Source organism: Camelus dromedarius, chromosome 4 (genome assembly GCF_036321535.1).
Source record: "Camelus dromedarius isolate mCamDro1 chromosome 4, mCamDro1.pat, whole genome shotgun sequence".
NCBI lineage: Eukaryota > Metazoa > Chordata > Mammalia > Artiodactyla > Camelidae > Camelus > Camelus dromedarius.
In genome coordinates, this window is record NC_087439.1 from 65948112 (window position 1) to 65969605 (window position 21494).

Genomic DNA, 21494 nt, shown 5'->3' on the forward strand with positions numbered 1-21494 from the left:
TGGTACACAGGACTCATTGCTACTCCCTGCCAGGCATGTTCCCACTCAGGAATTAGCTATTCACTGTTTGTGTGGTACATTCTCCTACGAAATGTCCACATGGCTTACTCCCTCACATCCTCAAGTCTTTGTCCAAACGTCACCTTCCCCATGAGCTCTTCACTGACCACACTATTTAAAATTCCAGTCTCCTCTCCTACTCATGCTTTTCTGTGCTTTAAATTTTTGTCTGTCTGAACTTCTGCTGTATGACAAGTCCCTAGTTTGTAGGTACTTATTAATTGTTGAAAGAATAAACTGAAAGTATGCTAAACCATGGTGAGTCAGAGTCTAGTTCTTCAGGTTTATAACCACTTACTCATTCATTTTCTAATAATGAAAGCATACTCAGTGGGAGGTATGGATGTTAGCAATATTCTAGCAGGTTGAAGAGAAGTGTGCAGGTACAGAACAATTATAGGCCACTATTTCAAGGCATTTGGCAAAGAAGAAAATAAACTGAAAATACAGAGAACTAGAGGGAAGATACAAAGGAGGGGTTTTTGTTTATTTGTTTGTTTGTTTTTAATAAGCAAGACCTAAGTCTGTTCAAATGCAGACGGTAAGGAGTCAGCAGAGAGAAGTGGAAGATAAGGAACACTAATAGGATAACTAATAAAAAACAGTAAGGGATGAAAACCAGAACACAAATGGAGAACCAGGGGTGGAGAAGAGAAAAAGGATGAGCTCCAAGTGTAATCAAGTTGGTAAGTGGTGCTCAGAGTTGGGGAAGTCCCCTTCAGTTCTCTCCCCTCTTTGCTATGCATTAGAAAGTGAAGCCCCCTGCCAAGCCAGAAAGAAAGTGAGGTGAGGGTTCTGAGATCTGAAGCCAGTAGAGAACAATGGGAAGGGACCACTGAGAGAATGCAAGTGGCAACTGACGAGCAAAAAGGAAATGATAGTTTAATTCAGCTTTCAAAACTAAGAAAGTGTATAACAATCAATCCCATTCTTTTTAGGTTTGTTTTTCTCATTACTATAAAAAGAAGAAAAATCAGATGCAGAATACAGTGTTTTCATTTGGCAGTTTACCTATTTCGAGCAGGAGACTTCCCAGCGTCTTCTTGAACAGATACAAGTCTCGTTGAAAGAGCAGTATTTGAGGAGTCTGGATGAATCAAACTGTAAGGAAAACAGGAAAATACTGAGACAATTTAAGAGCGTTACAGGCAAATCCAATTTCAATGCAGTGCTTTAACATTCAAAAGACTGTTTTTCCCTACAAAAATGAGCTTACAGGCCATTTTTGTTGTCTCCCTTTAATTGAGGTGGAACCAGGATGGTTTTCGTCTTAAGTATATCAAACACTGAAGGACTGATCACGGAGAGTTTATTAAGTATATGGAGTGCCAATAAAATAATCAAATCGGCCAGATGAGTGACTTACAGAGCTCCTTCTCACATCACATACACAAGACTGCAGTGCCTAGAGGCGGAAATACTGAGCTCAAGTGTTTTACTCTCAGTCCCCATAACTAACTGGAAAAGCACTGCAGAGTCAGACAAAGGCAGGTCCAGGGGCAGGCTCTACCTCTTACTAGCTGTGTGACCTTGGGCACATTACTTAATCTGTCTGAACTTCAGCATCCACATCTGTCAAAAAGGGAAAGTAGTTCCTACCACAGGGATATGATGGCTAGAAGAGAACGAACATTAAACAATTAGCATAGAACCTAAAAATTATTCTGCCTTTGACATTTATCCTGCATCTCCCAGAAAGCTTTCAAATATGGTTTATTTTATTAAGTCACACTTGCCAATTCTAGGCTTACACAACAGGGCCAGGCATTCACGTGGCACTGCTTACTAAACTAAGAATTGAACAATCCCTCTACTTGTTTTTTTGTTGTTCACTAAATGTAGAATCAATCTTTAAAATTCATAAAATATACATAAACTATAAAGAATCATGATGCCACAAACACCAGTGTATCCATCGAGCAATTTAAGGAAAAAAAAGCATTACCACCGACTTTAAAGTGCTTGTGTTCCTCCCACCCAATCCCACTCCCTTCCCTGCTCTCAATGAAACCACTGTTGTAAATTTTATACTTATCATTCTCTTCCTTTTCTTTCAGTTAACCAAGTATAAATCCCAAGAGAGTGCATTCATTTTGTACATTTCTGAACTTTCTATAAATATGGACATATATGTGACTTCCTTTTCTCCTCCACATTATATACCTGAGATTCATACATGTTGAATGTAGTTATAATTCATTTTTTACTTTTGTCTAAAATCATTGGTTACATACTAATTCCTCACTCCATTAAGGATTATCAGAAAATAACTTATCAGTAAGATGCTAGTTAAAACTTCAAGCACTTTGACATGGCCAGATTTCATACCACACATGAGAAAACTATTTAGCTATAGAAAAAAAAAAAAATCAGAAACTGATGAACCTAGGATTCTAATTCAAACAATTCCAAGTCACTTCCAAGAAAGAGTTAGTAACATCTTCTACTACCAGACAACGTAGCATATTTAGACATATGAAAAAACATGAAATGTCCCTTAGGAAGGAAAAAAAAACTAATTTCATTTACATTGAAACCTTCATTTCATTTACAAATATCATGAGTACAAATTTTAAGCCTCCTCTGAGGACTGAGAATCCTTCTCAAAGAAGCCTACTTTAGAAATTATTAATTTGAATCACTTCTGTTGCTTATTCAATAAACATAATCAAGACCATATATATGCCGTACACTGTTCTTGGTGCCAGGCATAGAACAATGAACAAGACAGACATAAAGTCTCTCCTCTTGTGGAGCTAACATTCTAATTAGTCAATATTATCACTATCCATAAACATTTTCTGTGATCCTTTCTGAGGCAAGCTGAGAAAAAAGAAGAAAATGGTTTATTCGCAAGAAACAATTCAAAGAAGTTAAATGTTAAAGCACTCATAGGTCATAAGACTCTCAGTATTTATCAAATACAAATAAATTTCTATTTAAGTGACAGTACCTTTGCCAGGCAAAATCATCCTCTAAAAATATGTTGCGGCTGGCTTTTCTACTCCCTACAGGTGTTCGGGGTTCACTCGGATCAAGTACAGAGACAGAGGAAGCGGAATCTGAAAGGGCATTCAAGTCTTCGCCAATGGAATTACTGTCCGTGGAATGAGCATAACTTAAGGCTATTTTCCTACAGTATGTACAAGCTCGGAGGTCCCCTAGGAGGGAAAAAAAAAAAAAGGAAATTAAGCAAAAGATAATTAATATATTACTTAACAGAATACATTAAACCTTTGGATTAATAGTTTACCTAGTAACAGGGAAATGTCTTCAAGCACAGAGTACCAAAAAAGACATTTTTTAAAAGTGAAGTAACTTTGTTAGCTCTGATATATTTTTAAAATCATTATTATGATCAATTCATCCAGGTATCCAAAATATCTGAAATATATATATTTTTTTAATTGAAGTACAGTCAGTTACAATTTGCCAATTTCTGGTGCACAGCACAATGCCCCAGTCATGCATATACATATATATATTCATTTTCATATTCTTTTTCATTAAAGGTTATTACAAGATATTGAATAGTTCCCTGTGTTATACAGAAGAAATATCTGAAATATTTATAGCAAGTTAAAAAATTTGACTTAATGCACTAGAAAATTCTGCTTAAAAGAATATTTCTCAAGGTTCTAAAAGTGAAGTAACAGATCTATCAGAAACAGTAGGTTTAAGGAAAAAAAATTTTTTTTTAATTGAGTACATAAACCACAAATAGAAACACATTTTCCCCAGGTAACAAGCAAGGAGGAAAAAAAGTTATTTAGTTCTCTCTGTGAAGTCATGAAGAGCGGCCTCCACGAGGGGGCATAGTTTTAAAAATAAACAAAATTGTCTTATACACAACTTGAAATATGAGGGGGAAATGATAAAGGAAATTCTTATAATGAAAGTTTAGATGGAACTGAAACATTCTTGGGAGGACAAACAAAAAGGTTATTTAATAACTTTAAATGCTGTACTTTTTTTTCAGGATGTAGTCCAAATATAAGTTTTCATTACCATCCTGTTTGTCTCTAACAATTTTTATGTGATTCTGTGACATTTTAGTGTACTAAAAAAGGAGGTGATAAGTAAATTTTATTAGTAACACATTACTTAACAATTCTACCTTAATCCTTTTTATCATTAACATTAGAAAACTGAAGTGACATGGAGCAAAAGACTTCTAAAAGTCAACCGTACTGTGTTTTTTACCACAATTACTACCAAGTATAATAAAGGGTCTTTCATTTTTCATTTTAAGACAACTATCATGTAGTACTCAGTTTTATTAAATTATACATGTACTTTAAGCAAAATTAAATTATCACTTATGTTATGTTACTCATTTCTAACACTATGATTCAACAGATGAATCTAAAGAAAAACATTGCCACTTCAATCAGGAACAACAAAAAAAATTGAAAAAAATTACCCAGTCCAGGATAAACAAGAGCACTAGGCCAAAGTACCAGCTGACCAAAACAGAATTCAGTAAGGAGATGAAATTACTATTCGCAAATAGGTCTTTAAGTTGACACAACAAAAACTCGTTCTTGCACTGTAAAGGAAGTCTCCCTCAACCAGTCAGCTATTAGAACGAAAATTATCAGATCAATAAAGGGAGCCAAGCTTGACCAGTTTCTACTTCATGAAGAATCTTCACCAGCAAGGGCCTACTAAGCACATGCCTATATTAAGTGATGGAGTTAAAAGGTTGATGGGATGCCACCCTGCTATCAAAGAACTCAGTCCACTGGAGACCACAGACACATTTAATTAAAAAGTTGCATGACAGATGCAGAGATACCACTGCTACTACCACCAATAATAGCTCAACATGAATTGACCCCTTTCAAATGCCCATGCAGTCTAGGTATTTATTCCAGGCCACGATGTACAATTGTGTCCAAAATCTATTACCCCATGTGCAGTGATTAATTTCATGTGTCAACTTGGCTGAGTCATTGTTTGGTCCAACAATGTCTAGTTGTAGTCTAGTTGTTGCTGCAAACTTTTTTTTTCTTTTAAGATATGGTTAACATTTACAATCTGCTGACGTTAGTTAGATTAACCTCCATAATGTGGGTGGGCCTCAACCAGTCATTTGATGGCCTTAAGGTCAAACACTGAGGATACCAGGAGGAAAAAAAGAATTCTAATTCCAGTCTTCAAGATAGAAATCCTGCCTGAGTTTCCAGCCTCCTAAGAATTCAGACTTGCTGGCTCCAATAATCATTTGAAACAATTCTTCAAAACAAACTTCTTTTTATATATAAACATCTGTGCGCATGTATTGAGGATGTAAATATCCTATTAGTTCTGTTTCTCTGGAGAACCCTGACTTAAGATAAATTTTGGTACCAAGAGTAGTTCTAGTGTATGTGCTGCCGAAGCAAGCACCCAAGAGCAGTTCTAGAGTAACAAAACTTGAAGGATGAGTTTTCTAAATTGGTTCTTCAGTTTCTGGAACTGGTTCTCTGATTAAAAGTAATGAGGGCTCTATTCCTAGTAGTAAAGAGAATGCTGACAGTCCACGGTGTGATGTGGCCACAGAATAACGTAAAATATCACCTACAGATACTCCTAATCAAATACTTGCAGAGGCAAAGATCTGGGCGACCATGTCTGTCATATCTTAGGACATTTTTTGTCACACTAATGGGTGTAATGAGATTAACTGCTCCTAACTGCAATGAACAGAGAAAAGAATGACCTCAGGAATTCAGATTCTCAGATTAAGAATTGTACAATGTACCTGAGTTTCTGTGTCTTCCCTGAAAGAAACCAAATATAGCTGCAGAACTAAGATTGCTGAAAATCAAACCAAGAGTCTCATCCTGCAAGTGAGTGAATCACAACACATGCTGTATCACTTAACCTTGCAATATGTCTGCTACTGAAGTAGGGAAACTGTTTATAAAGGAATGAGATCCTGAAAACTGGAATGGGGATATCTGGGAAGATCCCAATGAAGCCGAGAACACTGAACTCCCAATTTCTGCTTAGTCTTCTTTGCGAGTTAGAAGTAGCCTTTCCACTCTGTCTGAGATTAACCCTTCTTTGCCTGAGAAATTCACAATGGCCTCCCATGAGTTAGCTGCCTTGCAAGAAGACACTGCTTATTTCCCTCAGGACCCATTCCACTATCCTCTGCTTCTAGGCCTATAACAAGACTCAAGTCCCAGCAGACCCTGAAACGTGAGTTATAAAGTGAGACCCATGAGTAGACAGATACACTACACTTCAGAAGAACTACATTTTTTTCCCAACTCAAACAGAAACCCAGGGAATATGTGTGGGAATGGATATCAAGGGTATAGGATAACAATGGAAAGAATATAAAATTGGATCAAACTGAATTTATTGACATAGGCCCATTAAGCAGAGATTCTGGATGTTGCAGCTCAAGGTGTTAAAAGGGTCTCTACCAGTCTGGTTAATCAGTCTGGTTAATCTGGTTGGCCAACCCTAAATGAAAGTGCAATGGCAGAATCATCCTGGAATGCTATAAAAGAAGGGATCCAAAGGCACAGGGAGACTGTAATGTTAAGAGCAGATTTACCAAGTAAGATCTGCTCACTCGCCCCAGGGAAATCCACCAGACATACCTTTCACCAACGCTATAAGAAATACACTGTATACCACAGGGAACTATATTCAATATCTTGTAATAACCTATAATGAAAAAGAATATGAAAACAAATATATATATATTCATGTATGACTAAACTATTATGCTGTACACCAGAAATTGACACAACACTGTAAACTAACTATACTTCAATAAAAAATAAATAAATAAATGTATGAAGTAATGATTGAAATACTTTCTAAAAAAAAAAAAAGACTACAAGAAAAAAAAAAAATCTATGAGGGAAGCCCCTGCATCCTTGTAGAGGTCACTCTTCCTTGCAGGTCAGAAATCATAGAGGGAACTGCTGGCACTGAACTGGGAAACCTAAGTGCAATGGGGACCACTGGACCCCAGGGTGACAGGGGCAAAGTGGCGGCATTTAATCACCAAAAACAAGGTGTGCATGTCACCATAACAGATAGCAGTTAAAAGTGTAATTAGAATAGTGACATAATAAAGATCCATGGCACTGATTACAGTGTTCCTAAAAGTAACACATAGAAAACAAACTTATGGTTACCAGGGGGGAAAAGGGAGTGGGAAAGGATAGACTGGGAGTTCAAGATTTGCGGATAATAACTACTATAATATAAAATAAACAACAAGTTTATACTGTATAGCACAGGTAATTATTTTCAATAGCTTATAATAACCTATAATGAAAAAGAATATGAAAAGAAATATATGTATGTATATGTATGACTGAAGCATTATGCTGTACACCAGAAACTGACACAACACTAAACTGACTATACTTCAATAAATAAATTTTAAAAATTGGAAAAAAAAGTAAATGGGTAGTCTACTAAATTCTTACACGATTTGTATAAGAAAAAGAGTTGTAGATCAAGTGAACAGAAGTCTAGCTTGAATCAAAAAAGAGTCATTACCCCTCAGCCAATTCTCAGACTTGAGCCATTTACAGACCGAGAATTCCCTGAATGAAGGGAGGCTGGGTCACCCTGAGGAAGAACCCCACCACACTGCCAAAAAACGTGCACTGCTAATCTTCCTACTAGCCTCCCCAAGGGACTACAGCCTTTTACCAGGGTGACTGTGCTTTGAGAAAAAGGTAATAGTCAAACTTGCGGGGATTACTGGACTTTGGCTCGGAACTAACACCAATTCAAAGAGGCCTAAAACATTACTGTGGTTTACCACTCAGGGCAGGGGCTTATAGAGGTGAGGCAATCGGTGGAGTTTCAGCAAAGGTCCATCTTACAGGGAGTTCAGTGGGTCCCTGCATCCATTTGTGGTTATCCCCTAGTCCTAGAATATATAACTGGAATAGACATACTCAGCAAATGGCAGACTACCTATAATTGTTCCCTGACCTGTGGGGTGAGGGCTATTATGGTAGTTCTGGCCTCCAGAATTGTGAGACAACAAATTTCTGTTTGTTGTAAGCCACTCAGTTTGTGGTATTTTGTTAGGAAAGCCCTAAGGAACCAATACACCAACCATATTAACAAGACAGGGTTAAATCCTAATGGTAATGGGAGCTCTGAGAGGGTTTTAGACAGGGGAATATCTTGACATGATCAAATAAGCATTTTATAGGATATTGATTAAAGTATGAAAAATGAGTTACAAGTACGGAAAAACTAAAAGTAAAAAAAAAATCTTTTAAAGGCTGTAGCCATAAGCTGCATGGAAGATAATTTGGGTCTGAAGCAGTTTAGGGAGGAAAAAAGTGAATAAGGCCAAAAGAAAGATCTGTATGATAAAAATAACAGGAGAGAGATGCTAAGGGTGTTCTCTTTTTGGTATCTCTGTCAACCTTCCACTCCCTAATCACTGTATAAATCCATACACCATGGTTTAGTTTTTTCTGCTTCAAAAAATAATTTTAAATTTCTACATTACTAAAATTTAGGGAAGAATATGAGTAAATGCAATTTGCTAAAGCAGCGTGTCATATAACCTAAGGAATATCTGTGTTTTGTAAAATAAAAACTCTCACAGTAATGTAAAGCAATGATCTACTCTACCCACCCTGTCTAGTAATAAAAGTTAACCATCCCATGGCTGTTTGCTCACATTTGTGATACACTGTCTTTTACTCTTCTTATTTATGAGCATCCGTATCTGCTTTATTATTCGACTAAAGGTCCTGAAAAGCAAAGCCGTGTCTCCCTCAGGTTTACATCCCCTCATGTGTCTCACATGTAAACTCCAAAATAAAAAATGACTTAATATGGATCCTGTGTTATAACTATTTTACAATGACCTTTGAAAACTGTAAAACTGTCAATAAATGCATTTACCTGTATAACCCATAAATTTTCCAGGGATTTCTTGATTGCAGCAACGACTGCAAAAAATCTGCCCACACAGTCGGCAGTGATGTCTGCGCCTAAAAGTGGTAAATTTCTCATTACAGTCATAGCACTCTTTACACTGGCTATCTGGCATCCAGTATTGCTTCAGGTCACTATCCTGTAACAAGAAAAAAATGTGAGGCTTCTTGAAAATATTGATTATTTAGATGCAATGCAAATGCGGTGCTAATCAAAATCCTAGGTTTCTTTTGCAGAAATTAACAAGCTGTTTCTAAAATTAATATGAGAATGCAAAGGGCCAAAATGATCAAGACGATTTTGAAGAATAAGATGAAGGACTTGTAATATCAGCCATTAAGACTTATTCTAAAGCTACAAAGTTCTAGACAGAGTATTAGTACAATGATAGAAAAATATGGAGCTGTGGAAGGGCACCCAGGCACACCCTCACATATACATATGGACTTATGACAAGACTATAACACAATCAGTGAAGGGTGGTCTTTAAAAAAAATGGTGCTGGGTCAAATTGGACATCCACAAGAAAAAAATGAATCCTGACTGCCTATACTTCACACAAATAATAAACCTTCCTAAAGAAACCATGGGAGAATAGTTACTGCCCCTGGGCTAGAAAAACACTTCTTAAACACAAAAAGCACAACCCATAAAAGGAAAAAAAAATTGATAAATTAAAGTTAAGAATTTATGTGTAAAAATATGGTGGTCACAGCTGGAGTTAGTATTAACTGACCTTTCTTTCAAGTGGCATCATACCACTCTCCTGAGTACAGCATGATGCCTACATTATAAGCAATCTCCTAAAGCCTTTAGACAGTACCTGGCTCTTCCCCTCCATGATTTCCTTGAGGCGTTTTAATACTGTACTGAGGCTTCGGAGCTGAACAGCTGTACGAGGGTCATGACCTCCAAAGGCAGGTTCTGCTTTCCTTCTGGCGTCTAAGTCAGATTTACAAAAAAAAAAAAAAAAACAAAAACAAAAAACCTTAATAGTCCGTACTATTGATGCAAAGTGCCTCTTATTTTAGTATATACTTATGTTCTCCCAGCCAGTGATATGAACTGAGAGGTAAAACTAGTCTTGGTAAGAGTAAAAGGCTAGTGAAAGTGTTTATTACCATGTAAAACACTGCTTCACAAGAAAATAAAGGCTACCTGAGACAAGCACTGTCTGAGACCACCGATGATTTTGAGACCGGGATGGGAACATCACTTAACGTGGTCCAAAATTCATTAATGACTTCTTGGGTTCTTTGGTCTCAAGACATAATAAATAGCTGCTAGAGATTTAGCAGAAGGGAAAGCAATCCCAGTGAGTTATCCTAGCCTAGTCTCTACACTTAAACAGGTCAGCAACAGGGTTGAACAGTTCAGTTCAGTCTGTAGACCAGAAACCCAAAGGCTTACGGAGTAGGTCATCAGAAAGGAATTGAATGGCCAGTCCCCACAGAATCTGACAGACTTCAGAGCATCCAGGATGGTAAGTTATCCACAGACTTCCCTTCATCAATGTCCAAGCAGGTTTCTCTTCACCAAAGAACTGCTAGAACTCCAATTCTGCCCTTCCCTGCCACCTCCCCATCCCTGCAGCTTTAAGCTGGAAAGGATCACTTGCTCTTGAGATAGCAATACTGGAGCCAGTCCTGTCACTAGTAAGACAAGCCTACATTCCAGAATGTGGTGTGCACACAAAGCTGTCATATATTACTTCCTTATTGTTAGAGCAAGATTACAACTACAGTTTCTACCTATTCCTGGCTCCAGCAGTTATTAAACCTAAGGATGAAGTAGAGGTGGCTCAACAAAAAGGATGAACATCCCTATCAGCTTAAACTCATTAACCTAACAACCTATGGCAAAGCAAGTTGGAAAATACCCCACCCTAAATCTTCCCCAAACTCATTTATTTGCTAGGTTTGCTTAAGGTATTCTTTACTTTGGTCAGGTGGGAAAGAAAGGATTACTAAGAAATGAAAGGTTGGTATCTAAATCTAAACTGACAAAGAACTTTCCAAGATATTAATCATGGAAATAATCATATAAACTGTACCTATGTTAGAAAACTTTGAAAACTTTATCTTTCTATAAATAATATCTTAATTCCAGCAGACACATCAGATGTGTTTCTAGAACAAAAATGTATAGGTATTAGAAGACCAAATTGTTCTTGAGTCTCCATGATAAACCAACTCTCCATGATTTATGAATTGAAAAGGAGGCAGATAAAGCTGTTACAACAGTAAGGCTGTGTTTCCATGCATGGACAACAATTAACTGTGAAGCCCCTTGCGCTTAGCCACTTTGGAATATAAGCGAGTAGAAATAGCACTGTCCATTGAAAAAGAAGGAGCAAGACTGTTCCTAGAGCCAGCAGAATCACAGATCACAGATCATGGATGAAGATGAAAGAGACTAAGAGAAAATCTGTCAAGTACTCTGCCTTCAAGCAAATCATCTTAGTTGCTGCTATTATAAAATAAATATTACAAAATTAGATGACTTTCTAATGTCACAGAGCTAGTAAATAGTGAAATCACAGCTTTTGAGTAGGAAAACTAGAAAACTAGAACTGGACCGATCAAACAGACCCAGGCTTGTGAAGCTCAAATGCCTAGAGCAGTAGCTCACAGTGAAAAGGAATGTGACAATGAATATATGTATGTTCACGTATAACTGAAAAACTGCTCTACACTGGAAATTGACACAACATTGTAAACTGACTATAACTCAATAAAAAAGTTAAAAAAAATTTTTTTTAAATGCCTAGAGCAGCTAAGGTAGAATCAAACAATCAAAGAATCACGTGGACTTATAAAGACAATAAGGAAAGGTGGGGACTGCAGCAAACTAGACATACAAACTCCACCTAGTGATATTTAAGATCAAGTTTATCAAAACACCAAGGCAAGGACTGGTAGGCTGTCAGTCTGTAACTTCTAAAAGATTATATTCTAGTCCAACTCCTCAATTTTACAAATGAAGAAATCCTATGCTTCGTTCAGCACAGGATTTAGTCAAAAGAGCTCCCTTAACAAAAATAGGAGTGTTACCACAGGTCAGGTTCAAGAGAAAAGGAGAGTTTAAGGTTAAAGGTTAACGTGGGAATGGTCTCTCTCTTCCATCCATTTGGAGTAAAGAGCTCACTTTCTTCATCTCCCTCTTCCCACCTTCTGGTTCTTCCTTTCAAATGGCCGACATAACCCAGGCTGAGGCCCTCTGCCCTGAACCTGCAGAGTGCCAGCTCTACTCCAGTCCTCAGGGAGAAACTCTTCTGGTCGGTTTCTGCTCCTCCTCTGACCCACCAGAAGAGGGTTCTGAGCCAAGCCTCAACAAGCAATGAAGTATCCTTCTGCGAACCACTGTTACCTGCGCCTGCCTATCTTTCACCCAAAGATCTCATGCGGAAAACTGGCCAGAGAAGACAGGATCTGACATTCAGGGACACCTGATTTCCAAGGCTACACACCTCCCCCTCGATTATGCTCTCTCTCACTGCCTTTCTCCTGTCACCCTGAGTTGGGCAAATGATTGCACTGAGTTTAATAATCTAACAGAAATAAGACATAAAACAACTCCCTTTATCTAGTTTCTCGATTCAGGCACTGATCTCAGCCTGTGCTCAACAGAACGGCATGAAAATGAAGATGACCGCGTAGCAGACCAGGATGGAGAACAAACAGGCGAGAGGAGCTCAGCTTATCCAGCCACACTGACAGTTTGCACCCCAACAAGGACAGAAGGCCAAGAGCAAGTGGCAGCCCACTAATGGAGCTGAGAGACTTCCGCAGCCAGAGGCATGCACATCACATTACACTGGCCACCCCAAGAACAGATGCAGCATTCAGTCACAAAGTTGAAACTAACCTGTGTTCTCCTGGGGCTGCTGCAAACTGTTCTCTGCTGAAACCCAAGCAAGTAATTAATCAAAAAACAGTCACGAGATCTATCTCTGCCTTGCCTAAATTAAAGTTTAATAAAATGTTTAAGAAATCTTTCTTAGGTATCAGCAAATTCTTTCACTATCAAGGTAACAGTCTCATTAATTCTGAAGAGTGACTGACTATTCTAAACAGCAAAAAAGTTAAGTCAATAAACAACCTGGGAAACACAGTGACTGTGGGAAAATCTAACACACAGAGAGAAATGAAAGAAGAACACTGCCCTACCTAACACTGAAGATCGCCGCTGGAGCTCCTCATTAAGCTGTTTTTTATAAGGTGTGGGTGATCTCACAGATTGTGTCCTCGAAGGCAGCTGAGGGCTGGTCCAACCTCCACTCAGAGACTGCTGCTCTCCCTGGCCCCCTTCTGCTCTCTCTGTGGCAAAGGAAAGCTTGGAATTATCGGAAAATTGAGACTCAGAGTTCAGCAAAGAGAAGGAAATAGATGAGATTTTAAGGAAAGAGTGTATACTTGTATTCTGCACCTAAATAAAAATTGTTTTGTTTTGTTTTTTAATTCAAAGAAGGTGGCAAAATTACAGGCCAATAATTACATCTTTGGGATATGTGACCTTCAGTTTGTTTTACTTTTCATTAGAAATATTAAAGGAAACAATGCAAGCATCACATGAAGGCAGAGATATTTTGTTGTTGTTGTTCTGTTTTATTGATGGGATAGACATACCCCTTGTGCTATTTAAACAGTGCCCAGTGAAGAGCAGGTGCTCAATAAACATTTGCTAAATAAAAAGATTACTGTCATATTATGGTTCAATTGAATATGGTAACCTAGGTGGGATACTGGAACAAAAAAAGGACATTAGGTAGACACTGAAAAGCTATGAAAATAATGCATACTTAAGTTGGTAATAATACATCAATAATGGTTCATTAACTGTAATAAATGTACTATATCAATCTAAGGTGTTAATTAACCGGGGAGCCTGAGTGTAGGGGTATATGAGAACTCCTTGTATTATTTTCCCAATTTTTCCACAAATCTAAACCTATTCTAAAAAGTAAGATTCTTGAGGGTTTTTTTGTTTTTTTTAAAGATCATTGTCTTCAAAATGGTGTAATGGAGGTTTTATAGAGCTTTAAACGTGACTGCTAATAAGTCAGTTGATATCATTAAAATTTCTACTGAGTTAATTAAACTATTAACTCCCAAATCCCTTACAACTAGAGGGATTACTTTCTAACACATTTCAAACAACACAGCCAAATATAAAGCAAAAGATGTAGACCATATTTTTTTTTAATTCTTCCAATGAGTAAAAAATATGTCACTTAAAAAGAGCTCATTTTTAACATACCTTTTCATTTGGTGTCATTAAATGTACACCTTAACCTAATGGGTTTAAGCCAACAAGGCCTTGCTGACACCTTTCAATTTTTGAAAAATAAGAATCTTTCCTCCCATGTGCTGGTTCTTTAGATTCACTGCTATAATTAAAATCTTTTGGCTATTAACCCTTAAAAGAGTAAAGTCTATTCTATGAACTTAAGAAAACTGAAATATATTAAGGAAAAAAAAATGCTAACTTCTCTTTAAAAAGAGACCTCCTTTCAACATTTAGTTTTCAATTCAGATCTTCAGTTGCCAATAATATAAAAAATTTTTGTATTTCTCTTCTTATGTAGTTAACCCCAGTGACCTATGATTAAAGCTGCCTCCTTGTTAATATTTCACTTTCTTGCAAAGACACAGCATGAAAGTTGAACAAGAGAATTACAGAGAATCAAGACTGTAGGTTCTCTGATCTTTAAGAATAAGTCAAGTCTTACCTTTGTTAAATCGAAAGAGATTTACAAAAGAACTATACGCTGATTTAAAAGGAGGCTCGTCCTGATCAGGAGTCAAAGGTTTAAAGTGTGTGAGATGAGAAGGACTAGTAGGAGATCGAGGCAAATCACTAGCAGAGTCCAATGTTGGGGAAGTCTTATCATCTGTGGCCATTTCATGAGTCTAAAACAAAAGAAATAAACAAAAGATGTAAGTTCCTCAGGAAGCCCAACAGTTGATTGCAAATAGCATCCAAATATCTAGACATCTGACTTCAAAAATTCAGACAGATGAAAACCAAAGACTAAATAAAACTAGGTTAGTACATATTTCAAATTAAGATTTGAAAAGGAAGAGCCTCAATCATCTAAAACCAGGATTGTATGTAATCAATTTAATTTTCAACATTACCATTCAATTATAGAAAATACCAAAATTATCAAAAATTTGGAGGTAAGGTACAAATATTAGCAGGTAAAAAGAATTTAAAAGATTTTTTTTACACAAGCATACAAATTCCTCAAAGTTTTATTCTGCTTATTTCTGTCTTTTCCTTTATAAAAAAATTATATAAATTTCCACAAAAAGGAAATGAAATCGTCATCCCTTAGTGACATTTCTGTTCAGCCTCAAAACTACCTCAGGTTATGCTTCATCACCTCTGAGAAGTATCCAGATCAAAAAGCTGTTCCCCATCACCTTGTCTCCTAGGCACAGGCACCTGGTTTTCCTCTTTTTAAGCCTAAACTTGTATAGGCATTACAATAAAGATCTTAAAAAGGGCTTTTTTGGTAATAACCCAAACTCATAATTCAACCAAAGCAGTAAAGTGAACCACATCACCAGATGAAGGTTACAGAAAAGCTATTTCCTGCCATATCGAATACTTCAAATAAAAGAGAAGAACCATGAACTATTTATAAACTCATCATTAAAATGCTGCAGTTTATAATCTAATTTACACTTTACAAAGAGGACATTACACTCATAAAATGCTTTTCACTTTCAAAGTCCTATCGGCCATCTCATTTCATTTTTACAAAATCCTGGAAGATACAGAGCTGGCCTTATTACTACATTTTTACCTTTGAGGCAACCAACGTACACTGAACCGAAAACAAGTTCCTCGAGGGTCACACAGCTAGTCGGTGGTAGAGCCATAAATGGATGTCAAGTTTTACCCCAGAATTATTCTTTAGAGCAAAATTAGTTTTGTAACTCTTCAGACTTCCAATTCTGGTCTACCTGAATTCTAACTACTCGGGACGTTGCCTGATTAATAATTTAATTAATTATTAATTAAACAAAGCAAAAATGAAACCACTGACGAACAGAACTTTGGCAACAAACATTTAATGGAACGGAGGGCGGGGGTAAGGAAAGGAGGAAGAAAAGGAGGAAGAAGAGGAAGGGGCGGGGGGAAGGGTGGGAAGGGGGACAAAAGAGGAGGAAGCAAAGAGGGAAAGAAGAACTCCCCTTTGAAAGTGTCATGACAATCCGTATTCCAGCACAAAGGGTTGGAAAACCAGCTGGTGATTGATCAAGTGTAAATTCAAAAAGGTATAAAAGCGGGGTGTGGTGGGGGAAGAGGGCACTGGAGAGAAAGGATAATGTGAGGGCAACAACAATCTGAAGACCTCAGAGAACAGCCTACATTCTACTTTGACACAAGCAACATGAGAAGCAGAGTTAGCAACCCTCCTAAAGAGTCTTGGCATCACACCACAGGGTCACCCACTACAGACTATCATTAGGCTTTGGAGATGTGGGGATAAAAATTACCATGAAAACACACACCAAGTGTAGTTTCTGAAACAAATACAATCACAGAGTTAATCTTAGTAACAACATTAACGATACCACAATCCTGAGAAAACTACCTTACAGCTCTTATTCTCCAGCAGCTTAATAACTGCCTGTGATAAAAAACTAGGACTCTTTCCTATCTGAGGAGTAATTAGAAGTATCAACTGACTCATTCAAAGCCCTCTCATATTACCAGCACTTTGCCTCTTCTCAGTTGAAGGCTACTAGTCTATGCAGACCCACTGCGCTCTATCAAGAGGCTAATCAGGTAATGAAATTTAGAAAATCAGCCTGCTCTATCAGGCAAACCAAAATCTTAGCAGATGGAAAAATCCAAGCATCAGTTCAGTCATTTCTAAGTACTGTTTTTTAATATTTAAAACATATTTATCGCCCATGTGGGACAAAGTTCTAGTTTTCTGATTTCCTACCCAGCCTTACTTCCAACATGAGGCACTATATATGGCTCCATGACCTATAACTCTATAGAATAACAAGAGCACAAAAATGAGAATTTTTACGTCTGTAATAAGGATTGTTGAAGACTGGATCGTTAAGAATATTATTGAAACCCATGATTTTACAACAAGGTTCTAATGTTCTAAAGAAAGTGATTTAGTCTACTTGCAACATGCTTTTATAGTCGGAAGAGAATTATTTCAATGCTATGAATGAACATACAGATGCACTAAAATAAAAAAGGAAATAGAAAAACAAACAAAAAAACATTTAACAATGCAAGACAGCTGAATACTAGAAATGTTAGTTCCCATCTACAAAGATGTTTTTGTTCAATTTTTGATCGACATACCAACAGATCAAGGTTTTCTAAAGGAAAACCACATGATCCATATTACTCTCCCCATAAAAAAGAAAAAGGGAGGACACGGACGGTAGTCTTGCTCTGCAGAAGAAACTTAACCTGCCCATCTTTGTCACAAACTCGAATCCAACCGAAAGAAACTAAGAATATCTTTTGTAAGAACTCTGATAGTGGGAGTTTGGATGTGCCAGAAAACAAGACTCAAATAAATCAGAAATAAGATTCAAATAAGTCAGAAATAAGCACAAAATACCAAGAGGCAACTTCTGCTGTCAACATAGGAGTAATTTTACAAGAGGATGCGCTGAATCTGGACAGGATAATTTAATAAATGCACTCATCAGATAAACCATAACTTGACTCACACAGAATTCCAGCATTTCTCGTATTTCTTTAATGTCTTACTTGTAATTTCTATATTGAACAGAAGAGTGCTAATTCCTAAAAATACTCCATTCTCATCCTGTTAGGAACGTTCTAAACAAGAAGAAAATACAAACTGGGAAATCAAGTCTCCTTCCTCAAGAGCCTGTGAAACACAGGTACAAATGTTAAACCTACAAGGAGCAAAGGCAAGCACTGAAGGAGGTATGTATACATCTGAAACCCTACTACTGGTGTCGTTTCTGTGAATTAGAAACTTTCTCGTCCTGTCTACGGATGCACCTTCGAAACACAGGCTCAGAGCTTATCCATCAGCGGGAGGAGAACTGGACTCTGCACCTCTGAAATAAACTCAAGTACACGGGACAAGAGAGGGGCGAGGGAACTTCAAATGTTTCCAAGGAAATCTCTTCAAGAACAGCCCCACCCGGCTCCCTTCCCCACTAGCCAGGCAAGGGGCAGCCGGAGAATCAGGGGGGCCGACTGACTGCGGGCCCAGGCTCTCTGCCCTTCCTTGCCCACCCTCGGCCGCAGCCCGGCCTCAGCCGCGGTGGAGAAGCCCCAGCTCTCGCCTTCACTTCAGACTTCCCCTCCGCTCCGGCCCCGGAGCTTCCCAAACTGGCCGCCTTCCCGGCCCTCAGCCCCAGCGGGGCCGCGCGCCAGACCGCCTTCCTTACCTGCGCCTCCTGCCCGGCCCCGCCGGCCCACCCTCCACCCCAGCCTCCGCTTCGCCCGGTTCAGGCGCAGCAATGGGGCTCGGGAGCGCGGCGCCGCGGTAGCCTGGACGCCGGCGGTTGCGGCAGGAAGCAAGGCTGCTTACATGGTTGCTGCGGCCTCTCGCTTCCCCCCACCCAACGCTCCGCCCCCAGTTCCTCCTCCCCTCCAATCCGCAATTCCGCCCGGCGCAGGCTCCGCCCTCCCTCCCCTCCCGCACGACGTTCGGATCAGAAGCTCAGGCAGAAGAAGTCCAGCCCAGATAGAGTCGTGCTCGACACCTTGACGGTGATTAGGCCGCCTCAGCCTTGCTAGAGGAAGCCACGGCGGCTGCGCGCGTGAGCATCACGCGTGCGGGTCACCGGATGGGTGCCCGCTAGACCGCGGTTACCGTATGTGTTCGATGATGTGGGCACATATAATGTGTTACCGCGCTCAGCGTTCTAACGGTCTGACATTCTCTGGCGTAATATGGAGCGTTTGTGTTCAGAGTGAAGACTGTTACCAGACTTGAGTGACTAGCCGTGTGACCTTAAACAGAAGATCGACTTCTTTAGGCTCTAGACCTCTTACCTGTAAAACGGGGCCAATACTAGTACACACTTCACAGATAGTTTTTTGAAGATTAAAGGTAAACATTGTACGTAAGGAAGCATTTGACAGTGTCTACTCCAGAATAAGTGACATTAGTTCTATAGCTAATTTTTCAAGTGTTGTATTGCAAAGACAGGCGCAAATAGTTACCAAGTCCCGTCTAGCTCAGCCTGGCCAGCATTATCCATCATTTTGTCCTGCTATGAGTATTATGCAGTTAGCTGAAAAGAACATGCCAAAACCTGCTGATCACAATTGTGAGACTTGGCAGGGACAGTCAGAAAGGAAATGAAACCCAAAGAGAGGTACTATTTTAAATAAATTCTGCAGGCCCTTTTTTCCAAGGGTTGTTGCAAATTCCTACCCAGTTTCCTGAAGCCTGACGGCTGATACCAGTGTAAATTCCGGTTACCATTCTCAGCTGGGCCCCTCAGCAATCGTCCTAGGAGTCTGAAGTCATCTTCCCCTTCCACTCCTCATTACTGCTATTCTGCACTGTCCTGCCCCACCCCCACTACCTTGACTATCATTCTCAGCAAGAGAATCTCATCTACCTGAGAGAAACAGCACCACATTTGCCTGCATCCACATGTACCCTGGCCTGACTCTTGCCCTCACCTCTGGGAGAAAGGAGCATCTTCTTCCCCAGCTCAGTCCTACCAGCCCTCAGTCCACCCTCTCCTATCTCCCCTGGGAGTCTGCACCATATCGTCAACCTCTCTTTTTCCAATGACTCTTCCTCCTCAAGCCCATAAACATGCTCAAGTCTATGCCTTCCAAAAACAAACAAAAACACAAGCAAAAAAAATTCCCCCCTTGTAATTAGGATGTTAATATTTCATAAACCTACAATAAAGTATAAATAAAGACCAAGAGAGCATATGAACAGAACAGATAGCCCCGTCAAAGCCCTAGTGTATATAGAAACTCCATATATGGTGTTAGAAGATAATCTGAGGCATATTAAAACTTTTAAGGGTTTATTTGAGCAAGAATCAGACACTGCCAAAAGCAAAGTTAGAGGCACTCCAGCGACAGGAACTAGGGGAAAGACAAAGAGGAAAGGCAGAGCAAGCAAATTATTTGATTGGCTATAGATTAAGCTGTTGCTCTATTTGGGAAAGCCTAGGTGGCTGTCCGTGATTGGTTGTCCCTAGGTTTCAAATTCCTAACCCAGAAGTATTACAGGCTTGAGTTTTGGTTTGCTTACACAGGCTACTAAGACTTTAGAGCCACCTCCGTCTAAGGACCTCCTGATTAACTTAACCGTAGTAAACAAAACAGTCGTCTGACAAACATTTTTTGTGTGAGAAATTGGATGGGATAAAACTGTGAACAGGACAGTCCATGTCCTCAAGAAGCTTACAGTCTAATCTATGTATTGGCTTACTTTTTAATTTCTGTGAAAAAGAGATGGAAAACTGGCTACCACTTGGCGAGGGGTAATCAGTTTAGATTCTCACCTCACTTCAGCCATCAAAATTAACTCCAGATGAATTTTATCTGTAAAGAGATACTTTGTTTAAGTATCCTCCTCAAAAACTTTACTTGGAACACATATTTATGATTCTCGCTGAGTAGGTTATTGTTATGACAGTACTATGTTTATATTCTTTTATATGTATTAGTTTTATTTGTACTGAAAATAAATAGCTTCTCCTACTCTTTTTTAAAATATTGATTAGCATTATTAAATTAGTTAAATAAAGAAGCCATTAAACTGAGGTGGCTCTAATGCCTTATTCTACATAAGCAAACCAAAACCTAAGCCTATAATGTTTCAAGGTTAGGAATTTGAAACCTAGGGACAACCAATCACAAACAGCCACGTAGGCTTTCCCAAATAAGCCAGCAGCTCAAGCTAGAGCCAATCAAATAATTTCCTTGCATTACCTTGGCCTCCTCTCTGTAAGAAACTCTTTCCCTGGCCCCTTTCAGTGGAGAACTTCTAACCACTTCCCATTTGGTGATGCCCAGTTCTTGATCAAATAAACTCTTAAAAATTTCAATATGCCTCAGTTCATCTTTTAACAGTATCAGTATGAACTTGTGGGGTTTTTTCCCCAATATGTTATAGTTTATTACTGCCACCACTCGTCTTGATGCTCAAGTTGTACCCGATTTGCCAGTAAGAGCCCCTTCCAGCTAGCTCCTGCATCCATTTAACAGGCTTCCAACACTTTTTGAGCCTTTCCTTACTTACCAACACAAATATACCAGGCTCCTCTTGAACTTTCCTTGCCCCAGGCCTAAAATCAGCCAGCTATCTAGGGACTCATAGTTCCCTTCCATAGGGAAGAAAGATGTTTTGAAAAATCACAAAATTCACTTCTGCCTAGGATGTAAGGAAGTTGGCTCTCTCTTACACTGCATGTGAAGACACAAATTGGTATATTCCTCCTAAAAAATATTTTCGTGGATCTAACAAGCACTTTAAAAATGTTTATACTCCTTGATCC

General features: G+C 38.8%; 1 protein-coding gene across 10 annotated transcripts in view; it reads right to left on the reverse strand.

The window, feature by feature from the left end:
• The window catches only part of PIKFYVE (phosphoinositide kinase, FYVE-type zinc finger containing), a 73181-nt gene extending 54613 nt beyond the window's left edge, over positions 1-18568 (reverse strand). For 5 of the 10 annotated variants that reach the window (XM_031451896.2, XM_064485045.1, XM_064485044.1 and 2 more), the window contains exons 1-8: positions 18405-18568; positions 14717-14897; positions 13155-13304; positions 12853-12888; positions 9809-9927; positions 8953-9124; positions 3014-3221; positions 1072-1161 (exon numbers count right to left, since the gene is read on the reverse strand). In XM_031451896.2, coding sequence (XP_031307756.2) covers positions 1072-1161; positions 3014-3221; positions 8953-9124; positions 9809-9927; positions 12853-12888; positions 13155-13304; positions 14717-14888 — 947 coding nt within the window. In that variant the 5' untranslated portion in view covers positions 14889-14897; positions 18405-18568. The remainder of the gene's footprint in view (positions 1-1071; positions 1162-3013; positions 3222-8952; positions 9125-9808; positions 9928-12852; positions 12889-13154; positions 13305-14716; positions 14898-18404) is intronic. The other 5 variants (XM_031451901.2, XM_064485042.1, XM_031451903.2 and 2 more) reach the window with 2 other exon arrangements.
• Positions 18569-21494: the final 2926 nt, after the last annotated feature.